Here is a 14,008-nt window from a genome sequence, read left to right as displayed (position 1 = left end):
AATTACTTTTCCCTCTTAGAAATGCAGAGATGTCATTTTATTTATTTATTTTTTTAAGCAAAAAAATTATAATGGATTTGAATTTATTTCAAAAGTGGACTGCTTCAATATATGCAATAAATCCTGATGGACACCAGGACAATTTACTGTACCACACTCATCCAAAACACAGGGGAACTGAACCCAATCAGATTGCTGCGATTATTACAGAGCCGAAAATAGACCGCATCTTCAAAGATGCTTTCTTTAAGAAAACATATTTTTAAAATCAAGTACAGCTGCTGATGCCGAACCTATGATAAAGTTTTTTATTTAAAGAAGTCTTTCATCAAAATCTGACAAATTCAGATGATTGGCACTTTGCAAGATCATGGGTAGGTAGATCTGTGCTTTTTTCAATTGAGAGCAAATGAAAGTATGCAACAGGATGAGAGCAAAGATGTGGGCTGTATTTAAGCTAACAGACCTCCTGACAGCTTGGGGTTTTTCCCTGTGTTTTATATTAAGAAACATGAGCACAGTATAAGGGCTTTGCTGATAAGAGTAGAAAAATGAATTGGCAGGCACTTCCCCAGACGAGACAGGAAAGCAGTGTTTGAACACAGCTGGAATTATAGAATCAGAGAGTCATAGAAACTTTTAGGTTGGAAAAGACCTTTAAGATCATCTAGTCCAACCATAAACCTAACACTGCCAAGTCTACCGCCAAACCATGTCCATAAGAGCCACACCTACACGTCTTTTAAATCCCTCCAGGGATGGTGACTCAACCACTTCCCCTGGCAGCCTATTCCAATGCTTCACAACCCCTTCAGTGAAGAAATTTTTTCTTAACATCCAAGCTAAACCTCCGCTGGTGCAACTTGAGGCCATCTTCTCTTGTCCTATCACTTGTTACTTGGGAGAAGAGACCGACCCCCACCTCGCTACAACCTCCTTTCAGGTAGTTGTACAGAGCGATAAGGTCTCCCCTCAGCCTCCTCTTCTCCAGACTAAACAACCCCAGTTCCCTCAGCCGCTCCTCATAAGACTTGTGCTCTAGACCCTTCACCAGATTCATTGCCCTTCTTTGGACACGCTCCAGCACCTCAATTTCTTTCTCGTACTGAGGGACCCAAAACTGAACACAGCATTCGAGGTGTGGCCTCACCAGTGCTGAGCACAGGGGGATGATCACTGCTCTGCACCTGCTGGCCACACTATTACAAGCCAGGATACTATTGGCCTTCTTGGCCAACTGGCAACACTGTCGGCTCATATATTCAGCCGGCTGTCGACCAGCACCCCCAGGTCTTTTTCTTCCAGGCAGCTTTCCAGCCACTCTTCCCCAAGCCTGTAGCATTGCATGGGGTTGTTGTGACCCAAGCGCAGGACCCAGCACTCAGCCTTGTTGAACCTCATACAGTTGGTCTTAGCCCATTGATCCAGCCTGTCCAGATCCCTCCGTAGGACTGCTTTAACAGCGGATCTCGGAACTGATGTTCAAAGCTCTCCGTCTAGCTTCATCTAATAGTTTTAGTTCCAGCTAAATACAAGGGAACTGAAAAGAATCAGGAAGTAAGGCCATTTCTAGTGACCACAGTAGTTGAAAGAAAACCCTTTATTCTGAAAAAGCTCCTGTTTATTCATTACATGGTCAGGTCCTTAAAGATGAGGAACCACTGAATTAATGAAAACAGTTCAAAGAAATTTTGTTCAGGACACTTTATTGCTCTTTTTTTGATGGGATCAATAGCTGTAAGAAAATACGGATGTGAGGAAGGTCTGGAATGCTCAGAAGGTTTGTTTTGTGGGGGCAAAAAAGAATAACTTTGCAGTTTTCAAATTAAAGGAGCAACATCTGTCACTACTAACCAAAATGTGGTGCCTCATCAGTTCAGATCATCGCCTCACAAAGAGCATATAGCTACAGCCATATCACCTTCATCAAACACTGAGTTAACTATGGTCATAAACCTATTAAAGCAACAACAACAAAAAAATCAAGACAGATGACATAGCTTCTGAGCTGGATTTGGTGTTTCTAGGTAATACAAAAAAGGGTATCAGGGCCTTGTAGCATTTCTTGTGCAGATAGCTCCATAGGAGCACACCAATATGCTGGATGGCATTTTACTTTGTAGATAATGTCTGAGCATCTGAGAGGTTTCAAGGTGAGGTGACTGTGGTCACTGCATAGCTTTCCTTTGGGGGCGGTGGTGAAGGAAGTCTAAAGAAAATTATTACATGTGTTTCCCTGCCAGGAGTCTTGCTTATTGATCATGCATTGAATTTATATGTCAGCTTTTGAAGGACTCTTTAAATGAGAGAGCAAAGCTATCACAAAAAAACAGTATCTAGAAGCTGAAGCCAGAAAAACTCAAACCGGAATTAGGGCACACTTGTTTAAGTCAGGCCAACTCATCACCTGGACAGTCCTACAAGGAACTGTGGGGTTTCCAGCCTGTTCGAAGACATCAGAAAATGGCTGCCTTTCCAGAAGGTATACAGTACAAGTCTGGGTCTTGCTTTGGGAGGAACAGGGTGCTCTCCAATGGCCTGTGAAGGACAGGAAGTCAGGGCTGATGGCCCGGCAGCCCCTCTAATTTCAGCAGATCTGTAAGAAAACTTCGTGATCAGAGGCTGAGGAGAGAAAAGCAGTGTTGACTTCTAGGGAAAAGACCCAGTTGGAGATAACCTGTTCCCCCTCAGCCATACCCAGCATTCCTCCAGTAGAAGCAGCAACAAAGATGTGACTCCAGAGAACGATTCACCTGAAACACCCACCTCTGGTGGGGCTAGCTCTGATAACTAAGAAAAGGAGCCCAAAGGCTGGACTTGCAGCTTTAGATGGGTAGAGCCAGATGAGGTGAATCACTCCCTCCAGCATTCGCTGATGGTCCTAGCCATGTATCATTTACCTTTGAAGTCAGGCAACATTTAGCCATCACAGTCCATAATGGCTGATTTCTGTTTTAATAAAAAGCAAAGAGTAATAGGAAACCTAGTCAACACTTCTGAAAAATAATTAAAAAAAGGCATATCCAGTTGCTTATAGCCATTTTTTAGCTATTATCATTTACTTTATTTATTAGAAGAAACAATAACCTGTAGGAAAAGACCAGGTTTAAGACCATCTAAGAAAACTGAAGGTGCGCAAGTCCATGGGACCTGATGAGATGTATCCATGAGTCTCAAAGGAACTGATGGATGAAGCCACTATCCATCACATCTGAAAAGTCGTGGCAGTCCAGGAAGTTCCCACTGACTAGAAAAGGGGAAACATAACCTCTGTTTTTAAAAAGTGAAAAAAGGAAGACCTGGGGAACTACGGGCCAGACAGTCTCACCTCTGTGCCCAGCAAGATCATGGAGCAGATCCTCCTGGAAACTATACTAAGGCACATGGAAAATAAGGAGGTGATTGGTGACAGCCAATGTGACTTCACTAAGGGCAAACTGTGCCTGACAAATTTGGTGGTCTTTTACGACAGGGTTACAGTGTTGGTGGATAAGGAAAAAGCAACAGGCATCATCTACCTGGACTTGTGCAAAGCTTTTGACACTGTCCTGCACAACATCCTTGTCTCTAAACTGGAGAGACATGGATTTCATGGATGGACCACTCAGTGGATAAGGAATTGGTCGCGCTCAAAGAGTTGCAGTCAATGGCTCGATGGCCAAGTGGAGTCCAGTGACGAGTGGCATTCCTCAGGGGTTGATATTGGGACCAGCACTGTTCAACATCTTTGTTGGCGACAAAGGGATTGAGTGCACCCTCAGCAAGTTTGTTGAGGACACCAAGCTGTGTGGTGTGGTCGACATGCTGGAGGGAAGGGATGCCATCCAGAGGGACCTTGACAGGCTTGAGGGGTACGCCCGTGCGAACCTCATGAAGTTCAACAAGACCAAGTGCAAAGTCCTGCACATGGGTCGGGGCAATCCCAAGCACAAATACAGGCTGGGCGATGAGTGGACTGAGAGCAGCACTGAGGAGAAGGACTTGGGGGTATTAGTGGATGAAAAACTCAGTATGAGCAAGCAATGTGTGCTTGCAGCCCAGAAAGCCAATCGCATTCTGGGCTGCATCAAAAGAAGCATGACCAGCAGGTCGAGGGAGATGATTCTGCCCCTCCACCACTCTCATGAGACCCCACCTGGAGTACTGCGTTCAGCTCTGGGGCCCCCAACACAAGAAGGACATGGACCTGCTCGAGTGAGTCCAGAGGAGGGCCACGAAGATGATCAGAGGGCTGGAGCAGCTCTCCTGTGAAGACAGGCTGAGACAGTTGGGGGTGTTTAGCCTGGAGAAGAGAAGGCTCCGCAGGGACCTTATAGCAGCCTTCCAGTACCTAAAGGGGGCCTACAAGAAAGATGGGGAAGGACTTTTTAAAAGGGCATGTAGTAACAGGGCAAGGGGTAATGGCTTGAAACTGAAAGAGGGTAGATTTAGATGAGACGTAAGGAAGAAGTTCTTCACTGTGAGGGTGGTGAGGCACTGGCACAGGTTGCCCAGAGAAGTTGTGAATGCGCCCTCCCTGGCAGTCTTCATGGCCAGGTTGGATGGGGCTTCGAGCAACCTGGTCTAGTGGAAGTTGTCCCTGCCCATGGCAGGGGGGTTGGAACTGGATAGTCTTTAAGGTCCCTTCCAGCACAAACAGTCTATGATTCTATAAACATTCTTTGTTAAATTCTTGAGCGGTAGTTTGAACACCAATAGAAATCTGAAGCTTCACTCCAAAATAATCTCTTTTTTTTTTTTTTTTTTCCTGATTAGCTTAAGTCCACAGGTAATCAATAATATGACTATGGCTTACCAAACATCTGGTTAGCTTCATATTCCAGTGACAGAGGATGGAGAGCAACTCTAGATGCTATTTTAGATAGTGAAATTTGCACTTTGCAGAACTTATTTTAAAATCCTGCTATGCAGCATTATCTAATCTCCTTCTGCTCATCTAAAAATACCATCATTCTAGCATGCAAACCAAATTATATTTGTCTGAGATTCATGAAAGAGGAAGCATCGTAAGTGCAAAACATTCAACACAGATCCAAGTTCTGATACAGATGAAAAATCTTACTCTGCAATTTTTGGAAGTTATCTAATCCAAAGGTCATGCACAGTTTAGCTGTGCTCTGAGCATAAGAAACCAAGCACTATGGGAACGTGGTTCATAATTTTGCATAAGGACCCTTATTCTAGTAGGAAAATAGCCTAAAGTAATGACACAGACCCAAAGCTACATTCTTTCTTACTAGTGGTAATTATGGGTTATCAGGAACCAGAAAAAAGAGTTTGTTTGCTGATCAGTGATAGCATTCAAACTAGAGGTATTTAATGTAGATGGGATTATTGATTCTATTTTTCTATTTGTATGAATAAGAAACACCTGGGTTTAACACAGCAAACATGGGAAAAAATTTTAATTGGCTTAAAACTCAGGCATCTGAAACAGTCACTAAAGCTATGGTGTTTTTGACATAGGTGACATTAACAAGACCCTCACTTTGGGTGATCTTGTCATGCATTATGGCTCCAGTTATTGCCTTTTCACTGACCAAATACAGGTATTGCCCCTTCCCAAACTCCCTCTCTGCCCAGACATCTCCCAGGATGCCTCACTTGCTTAACTTCCAGATGTCATCCCAAGAACTTTCATTTTCACCTAGTAAAAAATGAACCTTTTTTCTCTCACTGCACCTCCATGCTCTCTCTGCTCATCCTGTGACCTAGCAGTCATATCTGACTCACTCTGTTTCCTTGTATTTGCATTCCAAACAAATCCCATTGCTGCTTCTTGTATAATATTTCTATGCATTAACTCTTTTGTCAGGTTAATTCTGTGCCTTTATTACCATAACAACCTTTTATCTCCTTTATACATGTACTATCAAGTCCAGGACATACAACAATCAGACCAGATTCCTTGCATACTGGTTTGATGACACTAGCTCTTTTTAATCCCTTAGCAAATTTCTTTTGTTGTATCAGCAGCATTTGTATAACTTTTGTCCGGTTATTTTATGTTTCTCTGTGTAAAGACAGGGTAAGAGTTATTATCTGCTCTCTCAAGTGCCTCCTTAAGGTTTGTTTCTCATTTCTCTGAAAAACAGAAAGAGAAAAAAAGCCCCCATAATACCAGTGCAAAGACTTAGTATTGTGTAGGTACTTTGAGGTGCCTGCTACCTCTCTCAGGGCAGCAAGAGGCTATGAAGTAGCCATCCTAACACTGATCTAAACCCTGCCATTGAGAACTAACTGCATATATGTCCTGTGAAGGCACCAGACAAGCTCCAGTCAATATGAAACTTGAATGGAGGTATAACACTTCACAAAGGGGGAGATGGGGGTGGGCAGGGGGGCAGGGAGGGAAGCACCATATAGACAATGAAAAATGCATCAGTCTTTACAGAAGAGACATGTAGGTAAAAGATGCAATCAGCTCTCACCACTTCGCTTTTTTCCTGACATGCCTTTTATCTGTGTTGCTCAGCACTGTGTTCGTGGAGGTTTATATACTCTGACAAATTCTGGTTGCTACCTTAAGAGCATTTACTCCTCACGGAAACTCATTTCACATCTCATCAGTTACAGCAATGAGATGGGGAAACTGATTTCTTGTTTCTCTGAGGTATGTGCATGCTGGGCGGATGGCACAGCCACAGCCCAAGCTAAAATGAGTCCTGGCCTGAGTTCCCCCACACCTCCTCTGGGCTGGGTGATCTCCAGGATTAGTGCTCTCTTTAAAGAGCAGCTCCAGGCATTTCCAAAGAAATGCACTGCAGTGGCAAACACACTTTCATTTCAGCTCCTCTTTCGCAGGTTAGACAGCAGTAGATGTGAGTGTTTGATTAAGGCGTGCTGCATCCGTTTCCATGTATTGCTTTGTCTTTCCCTTGCACGGAGCCCTGCGACATAACTCAGGATCAGTTATAGTAGACTGTGCCTGAGAGATGATTTGAGACACTGCCAGCACTTGGCCTGTTTGGTTTGCAGGGTTCATGACACTGTGGTAAGTCATGAGTATTTGTCTATGAGCTCTGGTCTTAAGCAAACCCAGAAGCCATGGAAAACCACAGAGCATCACAAGACTCCTGCAAAAAATCCCCACCCATAAAACTATCTGTTTGCTCAAATTACGAATCTATTTACTTCTGGAAACTGCTGAGTATTTTGGTAAAGTTATGGCGAACTTCCAGGTTATAAAAAAGACCCGAGATCTCATTATTAGCATTTCCTAGGGCAATAAAGAAAAAGATATCCCTTACCGTGGCATTCTCATTTTCTTATTTTCCCTGCTGTTGCATTACTTCTTACAAGTGGATGTGATAGGAAAGCACTGTACAGCCTGTTCAGGGAACTGGAGCAGCACTCACAGCTCGGGGAAATTAAAGGCTACACGTGATAGCTATTAGTCCTGCGATACTAGGAAGGAGCACTCGGTGATGAGTACAGTGTGAGGCTTTAAATAGGAACTGAGGGGGAACTGAAAAACATTAAGAGCATAAGGAGAAAATAACCTTGAAATCTCTCTGGACTAGAAGCCTCTCTCTCAACAAACACTCTGGGCTTTAGTGTCCCTGCAGCTGCCAGCATGCAGCTGCTCCGGCAAGGCACTGGCCACAAAGCCAACCAGAAGCCTATCGCTTCTGGGAAACTTGCCTGCCTGTCTTTCTCACCCAGAAATACTGGGTCGCTCAGAAATGCCAAACAACTTTTAAGTGATTTCCAGTTGCATTTTTACTGTTGAGGACAAGCACATCCATATGCAGGACAAATAGCTCTGGTGGGTCCGAGGGGCTCAGCAGAAGAAGCTCCAGGATATCTGTTAGGCAAAGTCAGCCTGGTAAGAGAAGCGGTCTGGGGCCGGCAGGATTCAGTTTCAGCTGCTACAAGCACCTTCTTTGCTCTACTACCTTATACTTCCTTCTGGTGTCTTCTGCAAGTAAATCAAAGTAATTGAGACTTGTGTTTGAATCTGGCCTATGTTCTCCTGCAGCAGAGGTAGAAATTTTTAACCAAATTAACAGCACTGAGGATTTCATAAAATGTGAAGCTCTGTCCTTTGTTATGCAACTAAAGGCTTTTTAGTTAAGGTTAGTGGGTTTCAAATTGGCTTTGAAAAGAGTACACCAGCTCCATGGCCTGTTGAGAGGCCCCTCCTCAGTGCCTTTACTGACAGGCATTTAAATAAAATTAGAGTTAAGTGTCGAAGGAGAATAAAGAATAAAACTGATTAGCTATGCATGGCTAATAATAATAATAAAGTGGAAAATATTTTGGACTAAAAGTAATGGACACATCTTTAGTATGTCATACGTGAATTTATCTGCATGACTGCCACTCCTATTAATGGGAGCTACTTGGCTAAATTTCTTCTCAGTGAGCTTTTAATTCATCCCTAAGGGATTAAGTTTAAATTTAAATTTACAAAAGTCATTTAATGTTAAAGCTGAAACACTGACTTAAATTCGTACGGTTTTCAGAGAACAAAGGAGTAGTGAAATAAATCAGTAGTGATGTATTAGTATGAATATTGAATTTCCTGATTTTAGTGATTAATTTGGGGTGGTCATAAGTCGTGACATCCTGGTTCTGACCAATACTTGGTTAGTGTGACATTTTGCTGTCCCAGCACCAGATGCTCTCAAACACTTGATAAAAAATAAGTGCTTGATAACATGTTTATAATCAACATTTTTTTTCTAGCTACTGTCAATAGTTGGCTTAAATTCTGATGCAGATGTGACCCAGGGTATTTTAGTTTATATTTTACTGCTAGTTCTCTCAGAATCCTTCTGAATTATGCACTACTTGTATTTAAGGGTTGAAATTCCATATAGATTTACTGTGTAAAAAAAAAATCAAATCCTTTTTTATCATTTTAAATTAGTTCCCTTTCAATCTCTCTCTTGTTCTTTTCTTAAGGAAAAGTTTATTTAGGAAGACCTAATTTTCCTTTAGGTACTCTTCACTATTTTCTTTCTTTCACTGTGTTGTCTCTTATTCCCAGTTTTTTCTAAATGAAATTATCCAAAACTTTTTAGCTACTTTCCTTAAAAATGTTTTTGATGTGTATCTTCTCCTGTATCTCTCTTGATGTATGTTTTCTGCTTTTCTACCGCTGCCTGTATCCTTTTAATGGTCAAAACTCAGTATAAAAGTACCCCACCAGTTTATCCAGGCCATAGTATTTGCTGTGTTATTACCTGTTCACCTCTATTCCTGCAGACGACTGTAACTTGTTTTTTTCCTATCACCACTGCACTAAAAAACTGTTTTCCTGAAGTTCTTCACAGTTATTCACTACCCAACCTTTAGTCCAACTTCTACCCCTTGTTTCTCCTTCCTCTCCTCAGATACCCGGTGACAGCTGCATAAATAGTTGAGACTACTCGTCCTAATGCTCACTGCTTTTCTAAACTGCATTTATTAGTTACATAGGCCTTCTGAAATCCCTCTCAGCCTTCTCTGCTGTTAAAGTATGTTATCTCATCTCCTGTGCTAGCTGTCTTTTTTGCCACCTCTCTGTTCACCTCCCTCCAGACTGATCATACATGAAATAACACTTAATCCACGTGCTGGGGGCACCTACAGATAGCCAGTTCCTATGTAGAAAATTGCTCATCTCTTCCACCTCTTTGACTTTATCTCTTAACCAGCTTCTACTCCATGTCTGATCTTGTCTGCTTGACTGTTCACTCTCTGAAGGAGGTGCCAGGTCTTTTAGCATTCTTGTACAATGTTGTGGTGCTATATAAATATTTATTCATACATAAGGCATTCCGAGTTCATTTTATCAGCTCATATTCATCTAGGTGTTTTATACCTATTAATTTTTTTTCCAATTAACTTTTCTACCACTGAGATAAGGCTTTCCACTCTGTAATTACCAGAGTCATCCCCTGCATCTTGTTCAAAATTAGATAAAATATTAACTATTCTCTAGTCCCAGCCAATGTGGAGTATGCTGTATTCTGCAGTCAATTGTGAGAAAAAATCTCTTACCTTGGGAAAGAGTAACCACTCTGCTCACAGCAAGGCAAAGGTCTGACCTTCAATGGCCTTCTGCTATTGCAGCCCTAGGGTCTCCAAAGTTAATGCCTTTATGGTATGAGCCCACATCACATCCAGATTTAAAGTCCATAAAGTTCATTTTCACTTGAGATTTCAGCTAAGCAGTAAATCAGGCTCTTACACAGAAATTAAGTCAGCATGGCATGCAGCTACCTACTTTCAGGCAATTGAAAGGATAATACCAAGTAACCTTCCTAGATATGTTCACTTTAGTGAACTTTGTTCATGTCTGATTATGAAAATACTGATTTAGAAGCAAGAATATAAAATGCTCCTTCCTTGTTTTTTTTCCTTTTTAAATGTGTTCTGAATGGATTAAAAATAAATATAATGGACTTTGTTCTTATGCAGAAATTTTGCCTTCCTAAAAAATTGCTGAATGGGAAAAAAGCTAAGGCTGAAAGACTGAACTGCTTCCTACAGGTAATAAATCAGGAAGGGAAGAGTTTACAAGTGACTTAATTGTCATTTCCAAGCATGGTCATAAGTTTAAAAGATATAGCACAACACAAGAGAAAGTGCAGTCAAATGTCTCAAGGAACACATGTCTCTGTGTCACTAGAAAGAACATTTCCAGTGGTATATACATTTATGTTGTATCAGTCCTTTGCTAGGAAAAATCAGTCCAACGTAAGCTTCATTCTTGCAATAAAGTTCACTAGAATGCTGCGGTAGCATCCACACAGAGAGGTGGCAAATTTTCTCTCCAACTTCTTCTAAATTAACTTACCCATAAATACCTGTTAACACCCCTTTCTAACACATATATAACCTCCTTCCACTCTGCTCATTCACCACTTCCAAACGTAAATGGTTGGGCAATGCTGTGGCATTAAAGACAGTAATATTACACTTATTTAAATTCAGGCCTTCCTTCAGGTTGACTGTGTGAGTGTGCATCTCTCTATGGCTTACTGTAGTCGAAGGTATGAATGCTACTCCACGAGGTACCAAGCTGGTATCTAGCATGGACAGCAAAAACAATGCCATTATCTAAGTCGAGGCTCCACTCTAAGGCTACCTAAACCTGTCTGGAAGCCTAAGCAGATCGTTCACCTCAGGAAGAGTGGTGACCACAGGGGGCATTCACTTAAACACTCTGGTCTCTCTCAAATGGTAGCATCTTTGCTTATGACACTTCACTGTGGTCAGTGATTTTTGCCCATTGATTTTTGCACTGCAGATCCAACATGATAATCAAAACAAGCATGATAATGTAACATGATAATGATAATATAACGTGATATAGCCTTCTGATAATATAACATAATAAAACATGATCAATATAACATGATAATCAATATAAGCAGCACGCATGGCTCTGAGAAAAGCCTTCAGAATCCATGTATGCAATAAATACCCAAAAGAACTACCAAAGAAAAGAAAAAGAGTGAAAATACCTCATGATATTTTTTCACTGTTTTCCCTGACATGCAAGTGCAGGACTTCCAGTTCGAAGTCCCGCAGCCACAGTTTCCTCCACAGCGCTGGACAAGGAGGCAGCGGGGGAAGAAAACTACGTTTGTCAGCTTCAATTCCTCCCTTAAATTGACAGAGTAGTTTCTCGGAGTGCAGCTGTAACGTTTCACATCATCATTCAACCTGTCCAGGTCAACTGCAATGCAAAAGAAGTTTCATTAGTAAGGTTTGAGTGGGACATTCCTCTGGTTTATACTGCTCCCCAGGCAGCCAATAACACAAAGTGATGTGACAGTGGTTGGAAAGTATGTGAAGTATAGCAGTGATTTCCGAACAGATAAATAGAAACCTACCAATTTTACATCATTACAGGTGGCCATCCAGGCTCTCATCCTGCTCCCACTGACTATAAAGGTGGCCCGAAAGTTGAAGACTAGTTATTTGCTTTGTCACTATCTGTTGGATCCTTGGGTAAGAGATTCCACCTCTGCTACTCTCTTCCCTCCTCTGCTTATACCTGGCTTACTTAGATGATGACCTCTTTTTTGTTATTATGGGCTGTCCTGGTTTCAGCTGGGATAGAGTTAACTGTCTTCCTAGTAGCTGGTACGGTGCTACGTTTTGAGTTCAGTATGCGAAGAATGTTGATAACACACTGATGTTTTCAGTTGTTGCTCAGTAGTGTTTAGACTAAAGTCAAGGATTTTTCAGCTTCTCATGCCCAGCCAGCGAGAAAGCTGGAGGGACACAAGAAGTTGGCACAGGATGGAGCCAGGGCAGCTGACCCAAAGTGGCCAACAGAGTATTCCATACCATATGACGTCACATCTAGCGTATAAACTGGGGAGAGTGGGGGCGGGGGATGGCTGCTCAGGGACTAGCTGGGTGTCGATCGGCGGGTGGTGAGCAATTGCACTGCGCATCATTTGTACATTCCAATCCTTTTATTATTGCTGTTGTCATTTTATTAGTGTTATCATTATCATTATTAGTTTCTTCTTTTCTGTTCTATTAAACTGTTCTTATCTCAACCCACGAGTTTTGCTTCTTTTCCCGATTTTCTCCCCCATCCCACTGGATGGGGGGGGAGTGAGTGAGCGGCTGTGTGGTGCTTAGTTGCTGGCTGGGGTTAAACCACGACATGCGCGTAACTCCTTTTGCCTAGCTGCAGGCATACAAAAGGTGAACAATTCAAACAAGGCTCTTCCTGTGGTCAGTAGAGAAACATCTCTGGAGAGTGATTCATCCCTTCCTCACAAGGGCATTTAGGACAGGTGGCATGATTTGCTTTCTCAAGTTGTCTATCTGTATTGTTTATGGTTAGGGTCTCGATAACTCTCTTTTAGATGGAGAAATCAATCTAAGCAATATTAATTTCAGCTGGTAAATGCTACTATAATAGGCATACAAATAAATACAATTAAAACTAATGAGCTTCATTGAATGCCAGTGGTTGGTTGATGTTTAAATGCCTGGTATCTCTGTGAGATGTGTCATGTAAACAAGTAGTAAAGCCAACCATAAAAATAACTTATAGACTATTAACTGTGAGTTTAAGTGCTGTTTCTAGCTTTAGTTTGTAAAACTAAAACAAAACAAAAATACCCTGCCATAAATACATTTTCCACAACTGTAACACAGATAAAAGTAACAAATACAATGAGTTTTATTTCTATAGAAGTTTTCTAATTTCTTTTTCTGCTTTCTTCTTTTCCTTAGGATTCTGTCCAACTAAGTTTCAAAAGCTCAGTAATTCATTCAGGACAGAAGGACATGTGAACTTGTGTTGAGTTCCCACCTGAAACAGTATTTGCTAATAGAAACATCAACAGGAAAATAGGAATGGCTCAAAGGAGAACTGAGATAACAGTGTACTGTTTGTGAACATATCAGATTTTCATGGGCATGTTTAATAGCTCAACACCATCTCTGGTCCTGAGTGCACCTATACTTATGCTTTACTATAAACATGAGAAAACCCATAACAAAGACACTTCATACCCTCTGTGGCTCAGTCCTTGTCAACATCACAATGTAAATTGTGGAAAAAGCTGTGATTTGTAAAAATCATGCACCTTTACATTCTGGCCTGGAGATATTTGCAAGGCAGATATGCAAGAGGCAAGGGTACGTAAATGTCACAAGTGCTATTATAGAAAATCATGGCAGCTTCACTTTTCTGGCAAGGTGTTATCTCAGTCAATGAGAATTTAGCAGATAAATTGCGATTTTATAGTAATTGTGATACATTTCACCATGAAATCTCAGTGGTTCTCTCCAGAGAGCTAGCATCTCTCCAAAAGAGATATAGATCATCCTCCTGGTATAAGCACAAAATCAATGGGGCTGCTGGTATACTCATGCACTGGGAGAAAAATACACTCCCGATGTCCACAGCCAGGACTTAGAAGTCCAGAGAATATTGATTTCTTTGTTTTAACAGATGATATTTTCTTCTCTGCTGTCATTCTCCAAAGCCACCCCTTCTCATTGCAGGCTCCCAGGGTAATTCTTCTTGCAGGGAAGTAAG

General features: G+C 41.7%; 1 protein-coding gene across 2 annotated transcripts in view; it reads right to left on the bottom strand.

Annotated features, from left to right (window-relative positions):
- The window catches only part of PDGFD (platelet derived growth factor D), a 148,080-nt gene that overhangs the window by 5,862 nt on the left and 128,210 nt on the right, over nucleotides 1-14,008 (bottom strand). For both annotated transcript variants that reach the window (XM_049823393.1, XM_049823394.1), the window contains exon 6: nucleotides 11,460-11,674. In XM_049823393.1, coding sequence (XP_049679350.1) covers nucleotides 11,460-11,674 — 215 coding nt within the window. The remainder of the gene's footprint in view (nucleotides 1-11,459; nucleotides 11,675-14,008) is intronic.

This window comes from Accipiter gentilis, chromosome 19 (genome assembly GCF_929443795.1).
Source record: "Accipiter gentilis chromosome 19, bAccGen1.1, whole genome shotgun sequence".
In the NCBI taxonomy this organism is placed as follows: Eukaryota; Metazoa; Chordata; class Aves; order Accipitriformes; family Accipitridae; genus Astur; species Astur gentilis.
This window is presented reverse-complemented; position numbering and strand designations above follow the sequence as displayed.